The 25,860-nt window shown below is 43.4% G+C and overlaps 1 protein-coding gene across 21 annotated transcripts in view; it reads left to right on the forward strand.

The window, feature by feature from the left end:
• The window catches only part of ADCY2 (adenylate cyclase 2), a 275,450-nt gene extending 250,005 nt beyond the window's left edge, over positions 1–25,445 (forward strand). For 11 of the 21 annotated variants that reach the window (XM_023752137.1, XM_023752062.1, XM_023752099.1 and 8 more), the window contains 7 exons: positions 3,407–3,491; positions 6,617–6,775; positions 9,956–10,102; positions 11,528–11,665; positions 17,396–17,510; positions 19,473–19,597; positions 24,637–25,445. In XM_023752137.1, coding sequence (XP_023607905.1) covers positions 3,407–3,491; positions 6,617–6,775; positions 9,956–10,102; positions 11,528–11,665; positions 17,396–17,510; positions 19,473–19,597; positions 24,637–24,789 — 922 coding nt within the window. In that variant the 3' untranslated portion in view covers positions 24,790–25,445. Of the gene's footprint in view, positions 1–3,406; positions 3,492–6,616; positions 6,786–9,955; positions 10,103–11,527; positions 11,666–17,395; positions 17,511–19,472; positions 19,598–24,636 lie in introns of those variants that run through there. The other 10 variants (XM_014453046.2, XM_023752077.1, XM_023752078.1 and 7 more) reach the window with 9 other exon arrangements.
• Positions 25,446–25,860: the final 415 nt, after the last annotated feature.

Here is a 25,860-nt window from a genome sequence, read left to right on the forward strand (position 1 = left end):
GTGACCAGAAGCCAGGATGAGGCAAAAAGGATTTCTCAGCAAGTGTCAGAGGGAGCATCGCCCTGCCAGCACCTGGGTTTCAGACTTCTGGCTTCCAGGACTGTGAGACAATAAATTCCTATTGTGTTAAGCCACCCAGTGCGTGGTACTATGTTTCGGCAGCCCTGTGAAACTAATACAGTGATCCACACAGTTGACTAGACTCTGCCAGGAGGACATCCTACCCTTTTATTCCATCTCTTCCGATGCTCCCTCCACATTACACATTCCTTTTCCTCCCCTCCTCCCCCACATACACACAAAGAGCATGGTAACCAGGAATGAATTTGTGGATGGAGAAGTTCGCCATTGGAACTACAGGAGCCCTGGCAGCATGCATCCCTTGGAGGCCCCCATGGGAGAGAAGGGCTCCGGTGGGAGAAGGCAAATCTTTTTTGGCTGGATGAATAAAAGAAGTTTTAAAGACATCTAAATGAAACTCAAGAAAGCAAGGTGCAGTTCTTCCTAGTACAGAGATTTTCAGAAGTGAAAAAGGCATCCATGTGTCGGTACACAAGTCTGCTCTACATCTGGGTTGTGCCTTCTTATTGTCTGAGGTCCATTTTGGTCTGTACTTTCAAACCCACTGCCAAGTTCAGCATGAGAGTCCTCCCTTACCTTGCTTCGTCCAAGTACCTACTTCCAGCCACCACTATTCTTCACTGAGGCTCAAGATGTGGGAGTGGGGAGCAGGATACTTCCACCCCTAAACCAATGCTCAAGTGCATCGATGTGAGGCGTTCTGGGAAAGGATTGTTCCCATAGGTTGCTTACATATATTTTCTGTGTGAGTAACTGCAAACCCAGGCAGGACCTGGATTACATTAAGAGGGACCTCCTCCCATTCTCCCCCAGTGACAGGGACCTGAGCTGGCATATTTGGGGCATCAGGTCCCTTTCCTGGGCATACCAATGAGACCTGAGTTCTGATTGGTTATGCCAATGATGCTAATGTAAGATCTTGACCTGGGAGTCAACATTTCACTCTTAGTTTGGGGTTTACAGAGGTGGTAAGTGGAAGAGGGGGGTGGCATAGCTGCTTTCTCAGACCCCTGGTTCAAAGTAATAAGGTGTTCAAAAGACAATATGAAAATTCAAAACTCAGCCTGTGCCAGCTTCTTAGGCTGTTTGGCTGTATTGTACCACTTTTACTAACTGGTCAAGATCATGTCAATATAGTCAGTACAGAAAAAAGATGAGCTTAACATTCATTGCAGTCAGCACTGTTTATAAACAACTGCTCCCCTGAGCCCCTTCAACTGTGCTGTTAGACACAGCTGCCACTGGCTCAAAATGGAGCTTCATTTCTTAAAATCAATATGAGTGAGACAGGAAAATGGCACTTTTCAGCTTACTTCATTCTCAGAGAGAAACTGCTGACCTGCTGGCTGAAGAGCTCAGATTCTTCCAGACATAGCTGGCTTGGTAGGGAGGAGAGAGCCCTGAATGCAAGCACCACCAGTTTCTGGCGAGTTCTCTGCGGTCCTGAGTCTTAAACCACAGGGACTGGGCAACTGTGTCCTCATTGATGTAGGAATCCACTTCTGCTTTACACTTGGATCTTTTATTCTGTTAATGATATCCTCCAATCAGCATTTGTGTATCCTTCCCAGTTCCATCGCCCACCCCATCTCCCTGTAGTTAATACCTAAAGTCATGAGTGCCCTTTATGCAGTGCTTCCTCGGTGTCAGGCTCTCTGCCAGGTATATAACTATTTGATTTAGTTATGGAAGCAGCCCATAAGGTAGGTATTGGTACCCCGTTTGGCTGATGAGGAAAGTGTAGTTTCAAGGGGTTAATCCCAGGGCCCACAGCTTGCCAAAGAAGGAGGAGTCAAGATTATATCCTGGCCCCTAACCGATTTGGCTCAGTGGATAGAGCATCGGCCTGCGGACTGAAGGGTCCCGGGTTCGATTCTGGTCAAGGGCATGTACCTTGGTTGCAGGCACATCCCCAGTAGGGGGTGTTCAGGAGGCCACTGATAGATGTTTCTCTGTAATCTATGTTTCTAACTCTCTATCCCTCTCCTTTCCTCTCTCTGAAATCAATTTAAAAAAAGAAAAAAATCAATAAAATATATTTTAAAAAGAAAAACTATTGAAAAAATAAAATATTTTTTTTAAAAAAGATTACATGAACCTTCCATAGAGAAACAGAAAAATCTCAAAGCAACTTCAACTCACAAACAAAGTGATTACGTGATATTTATACTTGATTAAATACAACCTATGATGCTTATGCGACACGGTGTCATACTAAATCAACTGTTTTTTCAGGTCTTACAGAGCTATGTGGGAAATTATTCTTTGTCAGCTTATGCAGGACTGTCCTGGGATGGCAGATTTTCCTTTGCATGCTGTATTTCTCATTGTTTTCAGGAAAAACAGAACCTATAGGAGGTATAGATATGATTGCCACAAGGAATTGGCTCATGTGATTAAGGGGGTTGGCAAATCCAAAATCTGCAAAGCCAGTGTCTTGGTTTGAGTCTGGAGGCCAGGAGCTGCTGTAGAACCAGGAGGAATCAATGTTCCAGTTCAAAGGTAGTCAGGCCAGAGAGAATTCTCTCTTGCTCAAAAGAAGATCAGCCTTTTCTATTGTTGATGCCTTCAACTGTTTGGATGAGGCCCACCCATATTGCAGAGGACAATGGCTTTATTTAACCTACCAATTTCAATGTTGATCTTACCCAAAAAATATTCTCACAGAAACACCCAGAGTAGTATTTGACTAACTAGCTGGGCACCCTGTGGCCCACTGAAGTTGACACATAAAATTGACCAACCCACATGCCAACTTGGATGTGTGGAAGGTCGCTGCCTGGAATGTTGTGGTAAGGATGTGAGAACTTGAGCAGGGATAATTTACCGATATCTATCTGGACCTGAGGGGAAGTGGGCCGGTGGATGAAGGGTTTCCAACTTCATTACACTTTTGTGATACAAAGTCATATAAAAGAGGGTCTAAGAATGGGTGCTTTTGAGAAAGTGATAGCGTGTAGAAATGAAGTTCTTTCTAAGAAAAATTTGAAAATTTGAAAAAGTAATATATGAGATTATCCATAATGATCCCCGAACTATAAAGAAAATAAGATTAACATTTCTTCCCCTAATATTTGTTAGAGCTTGGTATAAAATAAGAAACCTTTACCAATTTGGAAGAATGTTTTATGAAGCTCTTAAAATAGGATTGTTTTGTTTTAATGTAATCTGAGTTTGAAAATATATTTGATGTGTGTGTGTGTGTGTGTGTGGCCAGAATGGAATGCAGACACTCAACTAGAATTTCTGAAGTTTGCCGATTCACAGATTCTAAGTCCTGTGTGTATGTTGTTTTGATTTGTTTTTGTCTGTTTGTTTTTAATAGACCAGGCATTTGGAAAGACCTGAAGACCATGGGCTCTGTGTCTCTCTTTATATTCTTCATCACACTGCTTGTTCTGGGTAGACAGGTAAGAAGTCTGGTTTTTTTACACAATTTCTCTAAAGTGTCATATTAATAACACTCTGAGGATGTGCATTGTAGTTACCTTCTTGCAAACATCTTATCACAGGAGAAACTGGGTGGCACAGGGTATGTGGGCTTAGATACAGACAGAAGGAAGAAAGTTACTATTTTCCACTAGTGGCAAACTTTGTAAATGATAAAGATGTGAATCAATTCATTTCCTTTAAGTCTCAAAATATATTTTATAGGTTTCCTAAGCCTAAAAAAGCTGACACTACTTGGAAAAAACTACCCTTGACTGGGTTTTCATTTGCTTTTCAGAATGTGTAATATGCTTCCTTTTCTTTGAAGTGGGTAGAAGACCTGTGCTGTCACTTGTAATCACTCCTAGAAATAGTCTTTTGTTCAAAATTTTACTTTATGATGCAAATAAAACTGTGCTTCCTTCCTTGGGCCCTGTACTCCTTCCTGGCCTCCCAGTAGAGGCTGTGGGTGCAGGATTTTTAAGGGCAATATCCTTCCTCTGCCTGGTTACAGGACACTCACTCAAAGAATAAACTCATCTCATTCATCTCAAGCCTGGTGGCTCTGCCTCAACCAAAGTTTGCTTTGAGTTCTTTGATGGATAACGTGAAACCAAGTAGAGATTAATTTGGAAATAACCAACTAAGATGCAAATCCATTTACATTATGTACACATCCCGAAACTGTGTACACATCCCGAAACTGTGAACCAATAGGAAGCTGCTAATAGCCAGGGCAGAGACCAGATCTGTGACCGCCAGCCCAGCAGCCTGGGGACACCATAGTCTAGTGGCAGCCTGCCCCAGGAGCTCACAGGGCAGCCCTCAGCACTCTGCCTGGAGCTGAGCTGTGGTCCTGCTGCAGAGCCTCGGAGATCCCGGTCTGCCTGCTGCCCTTCCCTGCCTCTGTCCCTGGCACCTGCTTGGTTCTGTTTTCTTTGGCTTGCCTTTTTGACAACCGCACGTTTCTGTAAGCCTTGTTATACCGTGTTGTTCTTTTTCTTGGTTTCATTTGTTTCTCCTACTACCCTATTTCCAGTGGAGGCCACAGTCACAGATACTAGAGATTAGGACTTGGAACTGTCTTTTGGGGCACACCGTTAAATCCATGACAAGTGGTTTGGGGTGGGAACATCTGTCTTCCTTTGGGGGCCTCCCCTCAAGTTTCTAAGGTACCTGCACATAAGGACAGGAATCTGCAGCAGAAAGCACTGGGGAGGGGAGATGTGAAGATTGGGCAAAATGTCACTTTTAGTCCAATGTGGCTGGTCCCAAATCCGGTTCCTTTTATTAAACAACTTGCAAAATGCCCCCCTGTGATGCAAGAGCGATTACTCGGAAAACCTGAGCAGCCTCTTTGTACAGTTTTCAGAAACCTTTCAAACCTGCATGAATTGGGCTTGCTGCCTGCCCTTCTGGCTCCTTGGTTTCATCTCATGTTCCATTTCTGTCTCACCATTGATTGCTCTGTCATTTTAATTCAAAACCAGCCACATCACTGGATTATTCCCCAAAAGGCCCAAATGAATAATCTATTCTCTAAGTGAGAGGTCATTTCTAGTAAGTGCCCAGCATGATTGCCATAAAATAGAATGTGGAAAATTGGCATTAATGTAAAAAGTTAATATAAAGAAACTTAAAAATATCCTTTGCAATCTTTTTTTTTTAAATGTCTGGCTATATGAGGCAAAAAATAAATGCCATACCAGAGAAGGAATAACTTTTTAGTGGATCACACATAATTTGATCAGTTATAATAGATCAGTGGTTCTCAACCTTCCTAATGCCACGACCCTTTAATACAGTTCCTCATGTTGTGGTGACCCCCAACCATAAAATTATTTTCGTTGCTACTTCATAACTGTAATTTTGCTACAGTTATGAATCATAATGTAAATATCTGATATGCAGGATATATTTTCATTGTTACAAATTGAACATAATTAAAGCATAGTGATTAATCACAAAAACAATATGTAATTATATATGTGTTTTCCGATGGTCTTAGGCGACCCCTGTGAAAGGGTCATTCGACCCCCAAAGGGGTCACGACCCACAGGTTGAGAACCGCTGTAATAGATGAACGATCATTGTTTGTTGGATTCAGGATGTGGATTTATTTTTCATTGTTATTTGTTCATTAGAGGTGTGTGTGTGTGTGTTGTTGTTGTTGTTGTTGTTTTACATCACTGGCATAATTACCCAAACCATAAAACAAACAAACCCCCTGCATCCAGTTCTTCTTTGCATTTGTTTGTCTATAAATTACTCTCTGTGCTGAAATACACCCTGTGTACTAGGCCCCTCTGCCATAGGAGGATCTACTCAAGTCTATTTTATTCTATTAAGTTATTCACATCACAGCTGGCACAGAATGATGCCAAAACCAGCAAGACCCTTTCACAGTAAACAAGTCTCTCCATTTCTACAATGTTCATAACTTAAAAAACAACATTAAGTTTTAATACATTATAAAGCATTTGCACATGTTTTTATTACCAGGCACCATCTTAATTAAATGATATCAAAATGAACTTTTGTCTAACTATGTCACTCTCTCAGTACAATGAAACACCAAATAAAAAATGCATATTTTTCAATGAATACTTAATTATATAATTTGTGCTAGGGGAAAACGGATTTTTAAATATTAAAGGCAAGTTGCCACAAATGAACACCATTATTTCTCAAATGCAAATCATCAAACAAAGCACTCTCTCTACTAATGTGTTTTCCATTTTTAGTCATTTAGTCATTATTTACATTCTATTATGCCTCTTTTCAAAAAATAATTCAAGCCACCTTTTATTAACAAAACCGAGCAAGGAGCTTTCCTGTCTTTTTTCCTTGCAAGCCTCCAACATAACTGTTGTCTCTGTTCCTGAGGCTGGTCCTTTCCTGATCTTGCTTTTTGCAAATCCGTGTTAGAGGCTGAGTGAGCGGCATTGGTGGGGAACAGTGGGCTTTGCAGGGAAGGTGACAGTTCTGTTTGGGGGTTCTTTTTTCGGTTTTGTTTTTCGTTCTTTTTATTTTCTCTTTAAAACCTCCACTCTCTGGCAGGACAAGATGCCTATTGTTTCTTTACCTCTGTGTCCTCTTGTAACAGAATGAATATTACTGTAGGTTAGACTTCTTATGGAAGAACAAGTTCAATAAAGAGCGGGAGGAGATAGAAACCATGGAGAACCTGAACCGCGTGCTGCTGGAGAACGTGCTTCCGGCGCACGTGGCCGAGCACTTCCTGGCCAGGAGCCTGAAGAACGAGGTGAGATGAGGTGGGACTGATGGCCAGGACTGGCTGGTGGGCCAGGTGAGGGCTGGAAGCTCCAGGAGATCACCTAGATGCCTGTGGTACTACAAACACCTTCGTGTTCAAGTCCAACATTCGAGAGGATGTTGATTAGATGCAAAATGTCAGTCAAGAAGAGTGAGCTAGAATCACCTGTGAACGTCTTAGCATGGAACTGATTCATTATTCCTCATTTTCCCCCCAATCACATAACGTTCTGAGGATACACTATGAGGCACTAGGGTTCCAAATGTGTATGTCACAGAAGTGGCCAGCACCCTCTCCCTGGCGCCGGAGGGGGGCCTTGAGTACCGGCATGTACTAGAGACCCAAGTCCAGGGGCAGAATCGAACCACACATCCCACACATCCACTCTTTCACTTCTCACAGCTTTCCTGAGAGCCTTTTAAGGGTTTTAGAATCTCAAAGATATGAGATAAAATTTGGAAGTTATCCATACAGGACCAGATCAAAGTCTTGAGTCCATTAATTTAATGGAATTCAATGGAAATTTCACAGAAAATATAAAGGTATGGATATTTAACTCGCATTAGAAAGGTTGTGGAGATATATCTGCTGACTCTTGTTACGCAGAAATATTTTTTAGAAATCACATTTTATTCCATATGCCATTTCAACACTGAATTTCAACCTTTCTAAAAATCAGTGTTGAAATGGCATATGGAATAAAATGTGAATTTTTTAAATATTTCTGCGTGACAAGAGTCAGCAGATATATCTCTAATGGGACTATATTAATTTAAGAAACATGTAGTTGAGCGCCCACTGTGTGCAAAGGCCTGGACTGAGAACAGTGGAGTTCCAATGACGTGTGAGGTACAATGCTGTTCTTAGGAAATTTTTAATGAGGTTGGGAATAGATGAGGGATCAGGGAACCTATATAGATAGATGAACTCCTTAATAAACAAGCTCAATTGTGGTGGTGCTAGAGTACAAAGCAACCTCGAGAGAAAAGGCTTGGAACAGTGTTTTTGTGAAGTGCCAGGTGGAGGGGTGAGATGCTGGACACTGTCACTGTCATCTTACTAGAAGTGTGCTGGGCATGTGAGCCAGCCCAGGGTCCCACAGCAGGTATGACTGACCACAGACCAATCACTTTCCTATTTCTCTTGATGTTTTCTACACTCAGTAGGTTACTCAGCAACCAAGTTACATATTGGTCATAGATGACGGTGTCACTACATCTATTAAGAAGGAACCATCAGTTTTCACTAATGATGTAAGAGCACTCATCCTGTCATACAGCAAGCAGTCAGTGCTGGTGATTTTCATGCTTATTCTTGTCATCATTATCATTCCTCAGAGAGTCACTCTGGTTGATTTCAGCAGACTACAGGGAAATTCAGGATATAAAAAATATACCCTTGCCTTCCTAGACATACCCCTTTTAAGAGCAGGGAGGTAAGTTGAATTTATACTATTTTTTTAATATGAGTTTATTGATTTCAGAGAGAGGAAGGGAGAGGGAGAGAGGGATAAAAACATCAATGATGAGAATCATTAATCGGTTGCTTCCTGCATGCCCCCTACTGGGGATCTATCCCACAACCTGGGCATGTGCCCTGATTGGGAATCAAACTGTGACCTCCTGGTTCATGGGTCAATACCACCCACTGCGCCCCATAAGCTGGGCTACCCTGTGTTTATAAAAATTGGTATTTTTAACTAGAACAGGCTCCTAGGGGGTTATCTGTTACCCTGGCTCCTTAGCTTAGTCAGCATTACTGGAACCTAAGCTTGGTAACCACATATGCCACCAGTTGTCTTCCCAGGATATGAATGTTCACAAAAACAACTTTGCAGAGGGAGAAAGTACGGGTCTGCACAATAAGCCAGCTCAACCATATTCAGAGCAGAGTAGAAAAGGGAAACCTTGATTCTATCATCCGTGTATTGTGTGCAGAATTGTGAGGCAGTAACAGAAGGCATTATGAGGTGGTTGGTCCTGAGAACAGGAAGATTACATGAGTCTAGCTTTTCCAGGGAGTAGTTGGGACCTTCAGTGGGTCACCATTGCCCTCATGTGTTTATTATGAGACCTCAGTGGGGGAAGAACGTTCTTCTGAGAGGCCACCTTCGAGCTATAGTGCTGTTGGAGTGCTCACTCTCTACCAGGGATTCATCTGGGTGCCCCAGAGGACAGAACTCACTGATAGCATACATGCAGAGTGGATTTCCTCACCCTGCCAGGCATACCAGAAGCACCAGCTGCTAGCATTCTTTCCTCACTCAGATGGTGGTCATCTTGTTTTTCAGAACTGGCCTCACATTCCCTAGAGTAAGGAACGTTTCCCATGATGTGCTACACCACCAAGGCACCTGGCCATCCTGCCTTTGTTGGTTATCAGAGTGCCCTGATGAGCCAGCACTATGGGGAGGGCAGATCCTCATTCCTAGGATTAGCCCCCACACCCTCATAACAACCCTCCATTTCTGGAACTTTCACTGAACTTGGAGGATTAACTATATGTTGGGAAAATTACGGAAACACCTTGAAATTGTGTTAACAAGACATTGTAATTTTATTTGTGTCCATGGACAAAGAACTATGAGCCTCTTTCTATTTAAAAACAGATATCTGCATTAAATATTGCTGGTGTCTAATGCAACATGAGACATAGCCTGAGGAGTTTCACTGGTTCCATCTGATCAACTAAGGAGTAACTTGATGAGTTTCATTTGCTCCTTTCAGGAGACCCTAAAAAGAAAAATGCATCAGGACCTCAATACAAAGAATGAAGCCATAGGAGTCGTTTTAGGACAATGTAGTGGTTTGGGAAATCATTTTGTTTCCCTTCAGTTGGTTAAAGGAAACTTTTTCCTAAACCAGAAGTCTGTGGTCTCTTGTAAGAGAGAGACCTAACGTAGAGATGGCAGAGAGCTTGAACTGGAAGGGTTCTTCATATTACCTGGTGGTGTCAGCAGATGGAGATTCTGAGCCTACATCCAGCTCATTAGAACCCTTCACCTGTGATCAATGGCCAGTGTCTGGAATGGGCCTGGCATTGGGTGGGACAGGTGGTGTGGGGCACTGGGTGACTTTTTTACCAATCCTAGTGAAAAGAAACACTTTCATTAGGAGCATGTGTTTGAAAGGTTTTCTGGTGCTGAGCTCTTCCTTCTCTCCTGGGCAGGAGTTATACCACCAATCCTATGAATGCGTCTGCGTTATGTTTGCTTCCATTCCGGATTTCAAAGAATTCTACACAGAATCAGATGTCAACAAGGAGGGCTTGGAATGCCTGCGGCTCCTGAATGAGATTATTGCTGACTTTGATGATGTAGGTATTTGAGAGTGACTCCTGAAGGACAAGGGTAGCCCTAGTCCCACCCTTGGGCAATCCCAAGGCCAGTACATCTGAAGTTGCTCATCATGGTACATCTTAAAACTTTTCCTTTGGTGTAATTTCTCATGGCTGGAGTTAAAGCCTATTGCTCTCTTTAGCTCCCTGAAAAGTTTGGAGTGACAAATGTATTTTATCTGTGAGATGGTATGATTGCTAGGAACAACTACCAAATCTGTTCAATAAAATACCTATCTCGTGTGCTCATGAATTTTCTCAAAAGGCTTGACTCCAAAGAAAATATTTGTCCATCAGTTTTATATAAAATTATAATTAATCTATTTATCATAGATTATTGGCCTGTCTGTACATATTCCAAGATCTTTGTCAGATATCAACTTGAACTGTGCATGGATGACATGTTTTGTTATTGAAAAAGCAATATGTACCTGGGATAATATATTTTAGAAGGGACAAAGTATATGTTTTAGAATTTGAAATAGATGTCATTTTTCAATTTTTAATATTCTGCCTACATAAAGAATAATGTGTTTTGTTTTCTGGTAAGAACAAACACAACTCTGGTTTTAAGAATGTTGCTGCTACATTATTCTGATAAATATTATGAAAAATATAGGAAAATTGACATCCACGAACATGTTTATCATGATTCATGAAACTTTGAAATACAGTGATGATTTCAGGCCAACTTTCTAAATGTCATGTGGGATGTATACATTTCTCTACTACCATCACCTTCTCCATGAGGTTGACTCAAGACTCATGATAAAGTAATGATAACTAGAAATTTCCACTATTATGCCGAGTTCTTAGTGAAAAATGGTGGCATATTTCCTTCAGTTCCCCTCAGCAAAATAAATGTTCCCCAGTACCAGCAGATGAGTGACAGTGGTCTTTTAGATTGGACTGTCTTTTAGATAAATGATATGAGGATTGGCTCACTTATCTTAAATTCTCTTATATGTAATCTTGAAGGAAACTTCTTTGAAAGCAGGAGTACCAAAGAAGGGTCAGAAAGATGTCTCAGACTTTGGTTGATCCCATTGTCCTCCTGAGCAGATACATGACCCTCCAGAATTTCTTTCACTTGTTCCCTTATGTAAAGCCACTATCACATGCATCATAATTAATATTGGTTCCTTCACTGGAAAATTTTGAAAGATAATTCATATTAATTAGAAGTAAATCATTATACTGCATTTCCTTCCAAGGACAAGCTCTTTGTGAAATTCATGAAATGTTATTTCCTGGCAAAGCCCAAGATTGAAGGATGAATAAGCAGTGGTTGAAACATCTCATATTACTATTACTGTGAACTAGAATTTGAGGATGTCTCTTGAAAGCACTAGACCTTGGGTAAGCACTCGACTGAATAACTAAATGATTGTCATTGCCTCACAGCTGCTGTCCAAGCCAAAATTCAGTGGAGTTGAAAAGATCAAGACCATCGGCAGCACATATATGGCAGCGACAGGTCTGAGCGCTGTGCCCAGCCAGGAGCATGCCCAGGTACAGACATGTCAGCCACACAGGGCACACGTGAGTCTCAGCTCCGCCCGTAGGTCATCCATGAAGCCAAAACAGTCATGCAATGACTATAAACTGTTCTGTGTGGACATGTAAATCTCAATGATTAAGGTCTTATGAGAAAAGATGAGAATTCTGGAGACTTCTGAGGATCTGTCCACTGAACTTTTTCTGGTGGACAGGGAGAGAAAAATCTAACCAATCCAGTAGTTGCTTGATACCAGATAAATATACAAAACCAGGATTAGAGCTGTTTACTTAAAGGTGACTCATCACAGGATGATTGCTGATCTTTTGATTAAAAACATGTGGTCAAAAACCAAGCTGGCCATTAGAAATTTGATTTAAAAGCTGATTGGACAAAATTGAGTATCTTCAGTCATTTAGGATTTTTAGGGGGTTTTCCATTATGTTATGTTTTGTTTCTGTGTGTGTGTATGTGTGTATATAGATATGTGTATGTAACTTTTGGGTTCATAAACCAGACCCCCTTTCCCCATAGGACAGTGGGCTCCCTGATGGGCACCAGCACAGGTTTTCTGTGGGACAGAAGTAGTGGGTGCAACACAGACAAGACCTTACCAGAGCACAGCTTACTGAAGGCAGGTGGGGTCCTCCAAAGGGCTGAGCCACACATGCTCAGCTTCCTCTCTCAGACCCACCTCCCATGGGTGGAGTGAGAGAGGGACAGAGGGGCAGCAGTGCTAAGACAGCGCCCTTCTCCAGGAACATCAGCACAGGGTCCTCTTTCCCCTCTTCTCATTCATGGGCAGAGAATAGAGTGTGAAATGTATGTTAGCATTTTTCCAGGTGAACAAGTGGAAATAGTCTAACTTTCAAGTGAGACTACTCATTACTACTATAATAGCTAAGCTTTCTGCACTTTGGTGTCCTTATATATAAAATGAGGATCATACCCATTTCAAAAGACTTAGGAAGACTACATGAACATGCAAAACACTCAGTAGACTCATGAACAGAGTGGTAACGTAAATGCTAATAGCAACAATAATCCAGTTGTGGTTTGTGCACTGTTTCTCATGTTGATACCATTGTCTCCTCCAAGAGACCAGATATAAGGGGCTTTTGGACATAAATGAAATGTGGTGTGTCATCATGTCCATGCAGGGAGTTTTTACTCTATCTGAGCTACTTTTGTTTAGAGCATTTAAGTGGAATCTTGTAAGGTCATCCTACAAGTAATTTGAAGTTCAGCAAACATCTTCTAAAAGGGGGAAACAATATGCTTGATAAATATTAATATGGATATTAGTTATTTTTATAAGGAATGAAAGTCATTTGTGCATTTTGTAACACATCTACTTGTTTCTCTAGTTATAAACAAAACATATTCGACTTGATTTTTATAAATGAAACAACTTTCTGTTTGTTGCTTAGCCAAATATTTCATTTGGCAACAAATGACATTTTTTTTTAACAAATGACATTTAATTTGCAAAACACATTGGGTTTCTCGAGGATTGATGTGTTTTCCTTAAATCCCAAGAGAGGCAAAGTTATCTGGATGAAAGCCTTTTGAAATTTCTCTTTATTTGTGACACCTCTGCATTTTCTCCTGTGGTTGCAGCACCCGTATCCACCGGGAGAAGAAATGCACGGAGCCTATTGCCACCTAGTTGGGTGGGGCTTCCATGCCTGCCTTTGTTTTGCTGCCTTTGTTTGTGTTTCTCAGATGAAAAAAAAAAATGTGTTCTAGTTCTAAGCTTAAACACAGCATGACTAAATTTTGGTTGCATAATGTGTAACAAGTGACTGCTGTTTTCACTGGTCAAGAAATGGAATATTAACTTGAGAATGGGCCTGCATTCTAAGCCCGCTCTCATAATTCCACAAATGAACACTTGGTCAGTAGATGTTCTGTGATGAAGTCAGCGGTGGGAAGCAGCGGGGACCCTGCCCCTTGTCTGCCCTTCGCTTTACTGTCACTCTCCTCCAGTCCCCACACTGCAGCCCCTGCTTGACCCTTGCTATGACCTTTAGACTTCTGGCAATGATAGCACATTACAGGTGTTTTCCTTGACTTGAAGACTTTTTTTTTTTTTAGAAAAAGGACATTTCATTTAAAAATATCATTTCCAGCTTCTCCTGAAAATTGGTAGATGAAACCATTAATATATTTGAAAACCAGGCCAAGTCAGGCTAGAGTTGGAAGCTCCACTGGACCCCATTCCAAGTACAAACAGAGGCCCTTGTAACCATGACGATGGGTCTGTGGTGAGCCGTGTGCTCAGTACCTCCCTCATGGAAAATGCTTTAAAATGTTGGGGGCAGAGATGCTTGCCCGTACATCCCTTAATGTGTATTTTAATAAAGCATGCTCTCTGTAGAGTGAGATTAGGTGGAGAACAGTGGAAGTCTGATTTAATCCAAGTTGAGTGAATCTAGAGGGATCCATGATGGCATAATGATTGGGCTGCATTGCACAAATGTTATGCAGTGCCTCTGAGTTTTGATAAACACTGGGAAGGTGTTGAGTCCTGTTCTCTGACAGGTGCCTGAATCTCCGGTGTTCAGAGCCACTGAGCGGGCTGATCTCTGTGCTGCAGTCAGCAGCTTACCTGGGAGAGGGCTGATGTCCTTTGGAGGACAGAGAGGTCTGGTCAGATCAGCCCAGGAGCCTCAGGCACAGAACATGGTGCTCCTTAGACAGCAGTTCTCAATCTTCAGAGTCAGACAAATGCCAGTTTACTTTAAGCAGTTGTCCTTGCTTAGAGCAACTTCCAAAACACACAGCTCACAAAATGTGTTCCACAAAAGCAAACATGTTGTCTCACCGTGCACTGTGCGCCTGGAAGTCATTAAAATATTCCAAGATGGCTAACAAATTGTTTAGATCATGGGAGAAAGGGCTGCTTCTCACTGCCATCCAAGTTTTATCAAAAGCTCAGGTATAGCGACGTCTTGAAATGAACTGAGCTCTTCCAGAGACTGAGCATAATTTTCTCTATTACTAAGCCCAAATGAGTTATTGACGTTGGATTTAAACCCCGCTCCCAGAACACAGTCTCTTCATCTACTACTTGGGTCATGTCAAACCTCCAGTGTAAGGCCCACTGCAGGAAAACAGACCGGGCGATAATTTATCGGGGAGTGGGGCTGCTTTGCTAGCCCTTGGTTGGGAAAAAGCAAATCGGTTGTCCTTGCTAAACTGGTGGCGATTTTTACTGCACAGGGTTCTGCCTGTTGGTTTAACAGTTTGTCCTTCATTAAGGAGCAAGATGTTTTCCAAGTGACTGCATAAACTTCCAAACTCTCTTCTTATAAGTCCTGAGAAAAGAAACATTAGCAAGCCCTGATGGAAAACTGTTCTTAAGAAATGACTGCATTTCCATCAAAGTTAGCTGGCAGTCTGCTTCGTAGCTCCAGTGTTTTAAATTGTTTGGTTTTTCTTCCACAGTTTTAAGTTGTGGTTTTATGGCAACAGTAGGATTTCATTTGATTTTTTGTAGATATATATAATTCACCAAAGGGAAGGAAGAAATCTTTCTAAACGAGAATATTCCTATTTACTTTATTCAGTGCAGTGGTCTCAACTGGGAGCAATTTTGCCTGCCAGGGGACACTTGGCAATGTCTAGAAACACTTTTGGTTGTCACAGCAGGAAGGGTTGAGGCCAGGGATGCTGCTCAACATCCTATAAGGCATAGGACAATGCCCAGGACAGAGAACTATCCCTCCTGAATGTCAGCAGTGGGAACCCTGCCTTCGTGTTCTCTCTCTTCACTCTTGTTATTAAAATGCTGTGTGGATTCTATGAATAATCCTGTTGTCATTTTCCTTAACTATTACCTTGGTTTTCTTCATCTCCCATGTCATCTTGAATAGCAGGTTATGTTCAAGGTCCTTGTTTTCTTCTTACACATCCCTATTGGAATCCTCAAAGTCAGTTTTGTCTTCGTTCCCATAGAGAATGCTCCCCCAAGGCCACCAGGTGCCTCCTCTTTGGACTCATGTCAGAAGTCATGTGTGACACCCTGGACGCTTGGTGGTCTGTTTCTGCTACTCTTCTCTCAAGCATTTCCAGTGTCCCTTACTGATACCTGTCCCAACTGAGGGCACTCCCCAGTCTACCCCAGTAATATTCCCTTTGCTTTGCTTCTTCTGGAGTCCTCATCCACCTCAGTGGACTTGTGAATGATCCCTCCTGGGTGTATGCTCCCCAGATGAACATTAGTTGGCTTTGACCTCCCACCAAAGCTTGATGACTTTCTCTGATCCTCCTAGTCACTTCCTCTGCTACCCCATGGCCCACCTAAGTGTAGCCATTCATTGAGCATGTACCAAATGCTTCTTGCATACCAGATACTTTATCCTGGTGTGCAGGCACAAATTACCAGAACATCGTCTCCGCCCTTGTGGAGCCTACAAATGAGTGAATAAGATAGGCTTAAGGGAAAGGCCACATTGATTTTAGGGCTAAGATGGACACATGTCCCATACCCTGCCACCAGCACTGGGACTTCATTTCATCAGCCAGGCTATGAATGGAAGCTATGCTCCAAACTATCTTAGTGCACCCAACCATTCAACACTGGGGGAGCGGGAACATAAAGAACATGTACATTAAAACATTTTATGAAATTATATATATATATGATCTATTAACCCAAAATAGATATTTTTAAAAGATGAACTTCAAAAGTAAATATAAATATAATAAGTGTTACAAATTAATGGTAAATATAAACTAGCAGCAGGAATAATAAACATATGTTCAGAGTAAATGAAATTGAAATTTTCCCCACTGGAAACCTTGGACTTCCCTTCTTTTTCAGCTCTATACATATGATCACTCTCCATTGCCCAAAGCATGAGATACCACCCAGGGACAGTAAAGGCAGGAAATTGTTGTATTCGTTTGCTGGGGCTACCATAACACAGTAATGCAGGCCGGGGGACTCCAACAACAGAAATCTACTTTCTCACAGTCTGGAGGCCAGAAGTCCAAGATCAAGGTGTCAACAGGACTGGTTTCTCCTGAGGCCTCTCTCCTTGATTTGTAGATGGCTGTCTTCTCCCTATGTCTTCACACGGCCTTTTCTCTGTGTTTGGTTGTGTCCTAATTTCCTCTTTTTATAAGGATATCTGTCATACTGGGAGGCATACTAATGACCTAATTTGAGCATAATTACCTCTGAAGGCCCTGTCTATAAATACAGACACATTCTGAGGTACTAGGGGCTCATGACTTCTACACATAAGTTTTGTGGGGGGACACATTTCAGCCCATAACACCCAATCCCCCAAAAGGACAGAGAAGGGAGTGGTGTTTGCAGACTCAGGAAGAACTGTAGCAGGTGTGAAGGGTGTGACCACCCTCTGTTCTCCCCCTGGCCCTCCCATGGGTCAGTCCAACAGAAAACTAGGGGACAAGGAAGGGGCAGTTCCTACAGGGCAGCATCCCCGTGCCAGAGCCCAGCAGAGAAGGGGGATGACTAGGTGTGAGGATCAAATGGAGAACCAGGAGCCAGCCCCTCCCCAAAATTAAAACAATGTGGGCCTGTGTCTTAGAGTGTTTCACATTTCCTTGTGGTCATAAAACTGAATTCGCACACAATGCTTCCTAGAGATGAGATTTAATTCTCACCAGTGTCTGCAGTGCATTGCGGGGCCATAATTTGTATGTGTCCCTTTCTAAGTGGAGCCTCGGTGTGTGATTGGAGGGAATACTCCCCAGCTTGTGAAGCCCTAACCCGCCTGCACGTGTCTCCTTTCCCTCAGGAGCCCGACAGGCAGTACATGCACATCGGCACCATGGTGGAGTTCGCCTTCGCACTGGTGGCCAAGCTGGACGCCATCAACAAGCACTCCTTCAATGACTTCAAGCTGCGAGTGGGTACGTTGAGCAGAGACAGGGTTTCAGCTGTGGTGGAGGCGTGGCGTAAGGACGAGTTCCCAGGAAATGTGGCTATTCCCTGCGTTGAAGTAGGGCCGTGACAAATGTGCTTTTAGAGCAGCAGGACTGAATTGCAGCTGGCAGGGCTCAGGGAAGCTGAGAGCCCCTGAGGCATTTTGGCATAAATTATTAGAACAACAAAAAATATACTGCCGTAGGTTGGACCCAGGTTTAACAACTGGACCATGAGGTGGATTACATGAGCTCCTCAGGGAGGCTAAGGCTGTGCCTCCCTGAGGAGCTCATGTAAGCCACTGACTAAACCACTTCATTATTTCGTAGGCCTCTGCCTGTAAAACTAGGACCCGTCATAAGCTAGAAAATGCCTCTAGACCTCAGAGTTGTAAAAACATTTTTTTTATTTTAATTTTCTAAATTGTTTTTAAGTGCATCTTAGAATTGTTAAAATAGCCACACACCCCTGGAGCTACAACCTACAAGAACGCCAAACATGTGTCCTAGATTCTGAAGTAGCTATAGCTTTTCAGGTTGGATGTTCAAATTTAAGAGAAAAGTCCAATTTTCTTTCAAATAAAATAAAAAATTCTAATAAGTTCTTTCCTTACTTTAAGTTGATTCTTTAGCATGTCTCATGATTATTTGCCTTTTACAAATGTTTATTTTTAAAAAAAAAAATGTGTTCAGCCCTGAGGTTAGCACAGCTGCTTTGTGAGGTTGCCGTTGCTTCCAGCCATTCAGGGTTTGTAAGAACTTCTTTGACTATTGTATGTTTTTCTTGGCAACATATTTTATTCCTTCTGAAAGCAAGTCCACATAAGAGTAGATCTTTTAACACATTCCATCTGAATGGCTTTTCACTTTCTTTGCACAGATTTCAGCTATTTAAAAAATCCTGATATTTAGAGCTATTTTTTCCTCTGCTCTGCATATATTCTTTTCAATCCAGAAATATTTCACTTTTTTGTGTGTCCTATTAATTGTTAACATCTGGACACACTTCTCTTTATACTTTCTCACCTCTATGCACAGTAGACTTTACCCAGGCTCTGCTATATACAGAGGTAAGAAGGGCTGCCCATCACACTGCTGACCATATCAAACTCCAGGTGTCTCTTGCACCCTGGAGATTCTTTATTGTTTGGCAACTTGGAAAATGGGCTCCTCAAACTTTCACACTACCTGCCTTTAAAAGAAAATCTATCACCTTGCAGAATGACCCCTCTATTGTCAGACATTTATGGACCAAAATCACATTGCCCTTCACTGGGAGGGGGAACAGGGACAATTGTTTGCTGGTCCCCTGTGCTACATCAAAGCACAGTGGACTTGGTCTGGACCTTAGCAATGTTTTCCAAATTACTGTGAGCAACAGAATGGACCTCCTTCAGTAGGTATTTATTGAGTGCCTACTTCACACTGATTATTGATTGACTAATGAAACATTCACCCCACATGCCAGCTCTTTTGGGTTTCTAGGGTAACCTAAGCTCAGTGTTTCTCTTGGACTTTGCATCTGCGTTTACCCAAACCCTCAGCCTCTCCTGGGTCAGCTTTCCTGCTCTACCTCTGTGCATGGTGCCATCCAGTGGCAGGTCACAGTAGGAAATTGGAAGGGTAATATTACCCACCCACCCCCACACCCCCAAAAAAGTGATGCAACAAATAATAGCCAAACTCACTCATAATGCCCTTTTCTGAATGTTAAGCTTCAGTCATTTAATGGGGATCACAAATTGAGCATACACTTGCAGTTAAGTAGAGATCACCCATTGCCAGCAATAATCCACCCAGGCTCCCCATCCACCGCCCCCCGCCCCCAGCTTTAGAGTTATATGGGGTAATGTTCATTTAATAATGATGATTCAAGATGGTCCTGTAAAACTTTTGTGTTTAAGACAGTTGTGATAATGTGAATCTTAATCCAGTTCTGATGCATCACAGGTATGAACCATGGACCTGTAATAGCTGGTGTAATTGGAGCTCAGAAGCCACAGTATGATATCTGGGGCAACACCGTAAACGTGGCCAGTAGGATGGACAGCACTGGAGTCCTGGACAAAATACAGGTAGCTCAGCCTGCACAGTCATCATAGGTCATGTCTGTCCTCTGGGGATCCATGGATAATATAAGAATAATTATACTACTATGTTAAAACAAAGGAAAGAACCTTGAAATTTACTTCAAACTTGACCCAAAAAAAACTTGAAAAACCTTGAGAATCTTGGAAAAAAGCTTGAAATTTACTTAAATCTTTTTATTGGGGAAATGTTCATTTGTTTCTGCATTCACTGTTAACAACAATAAAAAGTTATGTGATATAAAGATCATGGCTGTTGTGAACGTAGTGATCACAACAACCAGCATGCAGTAGGACAGCCCTAGTGGGACGTGCAGGACTAGAGCCCTTCTCTCCTCTTCCTTCTCTCCACCAACATCTTGAAAGCGTTTTGCAAGGGAGAAGGGCTGTGTGTAACCAAAACCAGACCTAATCAGCCTTTCTTTCCCTGGGTGCTGATGGAGGGGGGAAAGGGAGGGGTCTCCAGGGTAGAGAGATGGAATCACAGGTGATATAGTATGATGGTGGTAAATTGGACTAGAATGGGATTTGGAGATCTGGAAATGACTAGAAAGCTCTGGAATCCACTCAAGGGAGAGAAAGGGAAGACCTAGGCATTGAAAAGCAGTGGTGAGTGTGTGCACCTGTTTGGGCACCAGACCAGACACCTAGAACAGTGATTTTCAACGGATGTGCTGTGGCAGGCACACTGGGGTGCCGCAAGAGTTTTTAAAACATGCAATACCTGACTATTTAGTCAGGGGCACTGACCTCTTTTCCCTTAGATTTTCAAATTTAAAAGTGACAACAACCAACACAACAGTAGCCATCTTGTGTGCATGAATCAAAATGATACCTATTTTTTGTCAGATTGGCAAAAAATGTATTTTTTGTTGTGCCGCAGAATTTTAAGAATTAGTTTATGTGTGTCATGAGATGAAAAAGGTTGAAAAATCACTGACCTAGAATAATCAGGGGACTAAGTTCTCCCAATGAGAAGGATGCGTGTGTGAGTATGTGTGCTGAACTTTCTATTTCCCTCGCCCTCAAATAGCAGTGGTTCCACATTACACCCCAATTCTGTTGTATTTGGCTGGATAAATCCCTGCCGGATGGCAAATCTGTGTAAAAACCACTGGACACAAATGAGAGGCTTTATTGGTTTTTAGTCCTCTTCAGAGAAATCCATGAGTCCCTGTTCTGTGTACCTCAACTTGGCCACAAATAACCTTGCTTCTTAAAATCGTGATAGAGATGTAGAAACTTGATAGATCTGGGTGGAAGTCCACCAGCTCCAGGATCACCAACAATGGGCTTGTGGGCTCTGACCTCTCACGTGCCTGCCATGCTACTCCACATCATTCAACCAAGACAATTTTTTTTTAAATACAAAAATGTTTACTGTTTTTCACTACAAATTGACATTAATTTCTTCATTAAAGAAAGTCAGATGGAAACAATGAGATACTATTTTTTTTAATATATATTTTATTGATTTTTTACAGAGAGGAAGGGAGAGGGATAGAGAGTTAGAAACATCGATGAGAGAGAAACATCGATCAGCTGCCTCCTGCACATCTCCCACTGGGGATGTGCCCGCAACCCAGGTACATGCCCTTGACCGGAATCGAACCTGGGACCTTTCAGTCTGCAGGCCGACGCTCTATCCACTGAGCCAAACCGGTTTCGGCATGAGATACTATTTTTATGTTAATTCAGGTTCAGTAAAATGGGTCTTCCCCATACACTTTTTTTTTTCTTTTTTTTCATTTTATGTGCCTCAGGCATGAAACAGCTCTGGATAGAGATGTAGAAACTTGATAGATCTGGGTGGAAGTCCACCAGCTCCAGGATCACCAACAATGGGCTTGTGGGCTTTGCCCTCTCACGTGCCTGCCATGCTACTCCACCTCATTCACCCAAGACAATTTTACTGCTGTGGCCTTTTCTAAGATGTATCTTTAATTTTTATATGAAATGGCACAAACATTACTTTTAAGTGTCTACCTTCTTAGTCAACAGGTGTTGAAAAGTAAGCAACATCCAACAAAGAGAAGGGAGAGAGAAGAAAGTGGTGGGGAGGAGAGGAGGTATTCGGACTTCCCAGACAAATTGGCCAAATGGGGCTCGTCTGACAGTGGGTAGGAGTGGTGCTCAGTGACTATGCAGACAGCCCAGCGGCTCACCCTTGACAGGAATGGCCTGCCACATTGGCAGCCTAATCTAATAGTGCCCGGATGGCACCACAGAGTATAAGGCTTTCGGCATGTTCATCAGTAGCCACTCCCAGTGCCCAGGGAGGCGCCAGCATCCTGGACCACTGAGGATCCTCCTTTGAGGAAAGAGGCAAGCTCCTACCCAGGATACACTCTCCCACCTGTAGGCTGACCTGTGTCCCCACCTGGAACCTTCCGAAGGTGGATGGTAGATTTAATAACCTTCACAACTCTCCAAGTGGCCTTCAAGCACTTGGGAGAAGTATCAAAAGCCATTTAAGAGAAGCTGGTCAGAGAGACTGTTCCTTCCTGGAGGTCGTAAATCCCCTGCAGGTCAATGTTTAAATGAGTTTGTGCCCATGTGTTACTCTGAGAGGATATCGGGCATCATAAAACTGCATGTGATTTAGTGCAGAGCGGCCACCTAGAAGGTCTCCTCGGAGCCCCAGGGAGTGAGGAAGACAGGCTCTGGCTGTGGAGAGTGAGACCTCCGCAGGCCCTTGTGTGTTCATTTCCCCAGCAGGTGGCATGTTTGCATCTGGGTAGATGTCCTTCTGTTGAGGGTGTGGCTCGCTGTAGCTCCAGTAGCCTCTTATTTCCACTTAAGTGCAAAGGAAAAAAATGTAGCGAGATGCCAGGAAACATAAAAATGGATGCAGAGACTATTAAATGCTTCTCTTGGGCATCAGAAACAGGTTGTTTTTATTAAAGGGCATGAACTTCCACATGCTGTCTAGACTGGGAGCACAAACAGCATAGAGAGCCCGCTGGCACCCAGCCAGGCCTCCCAGGCATGGAGGAATCAGAGCTGGTGTCAATCAGGTAGACAGCTCCCTCCTCCCCACGTCCCTGTAATTGTATGCCTGGTGCTACAAATACCAATGGGATAGCTTGAGAATGCTGGTGGTGCTACCCAGCACCAAGAAATTGTCAACTCCAAAATTAAGCTCCAGGGTTCCAGAACATGGGTGTGTTCTCTGTGGAAGGTCGGAAGACAAATCCTATGGGATTCTCTCATCCTAATGGCCCCTGAGAACTCTGAGCATGAGAACATATTTGTCATCTGAGTTTCTTGACTGTGTACTTGCTCTTTTGGTTCTTATCCAGAATCCAAAGTCTCTTGTGCCGTTGGCTTCATCCCCAAGCTACACCTGTCCTCCCCGAGGACTTGGGCCCTGCTAGACATGAGCACCTGCTTCCCCTTTTCCTTCCTGCTCTCTGTGGGGTGGCGAGGACCCACATGTTGGCCCCTGAGCTAGAAACTGCCACGGGGTCTCCTTGCAGGAAGACAGAACAGCGCTGCTGGCTCTTTCGAACAGCGTGCCCTTGGGATCTTTACAGGGAACACTTCAGCCTTACTTCTGAGAGGCCTGACGCTGTCCTGGGTCTCCTGTGGTTTTGATGTCCTTCTGCCTCTGCCCCAAAACAGTGCCTGCTCCTGAGGCCTCTCCAGCCACCAAGCCCAAGGAGGCTGGCTCGTTGCTGCCACCACTGTCTCCACCACCGCACCATCCCCGACAGTGCCCATGCCACGGACACCATGGTGTGATAGCATTGCGGTGTTGTCCACAAGCCTACCCTTCACATGGGTGTGTCACCCACATGCGAGGTGGCGGGGGCACAGGTGTCATGTCCATTTCCTCTGATACAGTGGGAGGAAACCCCTCCTCCTCTGCTTTTCTACATGGTTCCAAAGATGCAGCAGCGTTACCGGGCTTCCTGAGCAAACAGCTCCCTCCCTCTCTGCTCAAAGCCCAGGTCCCTTGTGGGGGGCGGGGGGCTGGTTAGGGAACCATGTACCCCACAGGGGGTCTTCCCTCACCTCAGAAGCTGAAATCTCGTTCTTGGTCAAGCCTATGCATGTCACCAATTCTCTGCTTGAGAAAATGTCTCTTGCAGGAGGCTCTTAGGACACTCAAGCAGCCAAACCCAGGCAGGCCTGGGTCTCCTTCCCCAGACATGGGCCCCCCAAGGGAGCACAGGCAGGCCCTAGCTGAAACCGTGCACAGCTCAATGCAGGACAGGGCATCTCCCCTTGGAGAGAGAAGCTGTCCTACCCAGCAGGTGCCTCTGCCCTCTGACCCAGCAGGACCTGAATATGACAGGTCACATTGACAGGCTGCAAGGGCGGGGCTCACTCCATTTAGCATTTCATGTCAATCAGTGAACTGAGGAAACTCTCCACACCTGACTCAGTGTCGTGCCCATGCTAAGGCCACTGAACATTCCTAGTGTCTTTCTTTTCAGGTCATTTTATTCAGGTGCATTAAACCAGACACTCATGGCCATTTGCAGGAGTTGACTGTTCATCTTCTCAGGGTGTCTTCTTCCATTTTTATTAAAATCTACTTTTAACATTTCTTTTTTCCTGAAATGACATTCATGACAACTTGAAAACATCATCAAAAATCCCTCCAGTCCGGCGTGTTTTGATTTGCTTTTTTTTCCAGGTGTCTTATATGTGCATAGTTAATCCTCAGCTGGTGGAAATTATAGCAGGTACCAGCCTTAACATTTTTGAGAGGGTGACATAGTTCGACATTATCCCATCCTCTTATCCATGATATTGATCATGGTTGCATCATGGTTTACTTAACCCTGAAGATTACTGGTGTTTCCAGTTTTTCACTATCACACCACTGAATTAAACCTTGTCCTTAATTTTTTTTCTCATGGGTTTGTCTTTCTTGTACTCATTTCTCAGGAGTAGAATTAATGGAGCAAAGAACACAAACATGTCTCAGCTCTTTATCCTTGAAGGCAAATGGCCTTTCAAAAGGGTTGTGTTAATATCCTGGCTAAACACTTTTTCATTTGTCGACGTGCTTGTAGGTCACGGAGGAGACGAGCCTCATCCTGCAGACCCTGGGGTACACGTGCACGTGTCGAGGCATCATCAACGTGAAGGGGAAGGGGGACCTGAAGACGTACTTTGTGAACACGGAAATGTCAAGGTCCCTTTCCCAGAGCAACCTGGCTTCCTGAAGAGCATCTTCGTTTTGGCAAGAAGAATATGTTTTTAGGAAGGTACGATGCACTTTCTGACTGCAACATTTGTCCCTCGTTTTTGATGGCGTGCTCTGTTCTGTCCTCTGGAGCCTCTGCAGACTCGTTCCTGTGACCCGGGGGCACACCGTTTGGGGTGCCAAGATCGTTCTGCCACTCGCACTGTGCTTACTCCGAAGGAAGAGGAAAAAGAGTGTGTGATGGAGAAGAGAAATGCATTCAAAGAACTAACATGGATGATAGAGGTGAAACAAACAAAAATTCTTAAGGCAATAAAACTAGGGGGTGTATATTATCTTCTGGTGCATGTTCTTTTCTGGAAAATATGGTAGCTCGCCAACCGCATCCGCTAGTCTGATATTACAACACACAGTATTCGTGACTAAGTTGAGTCTGTCATCCCACATGGAATTTGACTGTGTTCACCCACGTGTCTCATTGCCAGGGTCTGTCCACGGGCGCCGTTGGGATCCCTGGCTCTGTCCCCTTGCTCTGTTGTGTCGTGCCAGCAGCACGTAGTCATCCATCACCAGAATTAGTTCTCACCACCTAGGACCAGTTTTGTACCAAACGTGTCTGATGTTTTGATGCCATTGTCTTTTGTAAGGTTAATTCATTAAATTTTATGTACTTTGGTTTGTGGTGCCTTCTCTCCCTCCTCTCCTCCCCCCGCCCCTTCTTCTTTCTCTGGTTTGCTCCAGAATGGAGGTTTGTTTCCCATTTATCTCCCTGTTTTGGAAAATGTTCTCCGGAAGCCAGGGATTGAGTCCTTCAGATCAGGACAAAGTCTGTAATGCAGATAATTGATTAGGCAGCTCCCTGGGAAGAAAGGAAGCATGCTGCATGTGTCCTGGGGTCTGCTTTTGATTTTGGCCTCTCTAGAGAGCATTTGCATGGGAAATATTTTAATAGTAAGAAGATTCTCTACTGACAACAGCACCCCTCTATCCTCACACTCTGGTCTACTCTACCGTTAGTCATCTACCAGACACAGGATGCATACGAGTAACTTGCAACTGACTGTGTAGGTTAGCAACCCCAATGGCTTGA

This window comes from Myotis lucifugus, unplaced genomic scaffold (assembly GCF_000147115.1).
Source record: "Myotis lucifugus unplaced genomic scaffold, Myoluc2.0 scaffold_0, whole genome shotgun sequence".
Taxonomy (NCBI): domain Eukaryota; kingdom Metazoa; phylum Chordata; class Mammalia; order Chiroptera; family Vespertilionidae; genus Myotis; species Myotis lucifugus.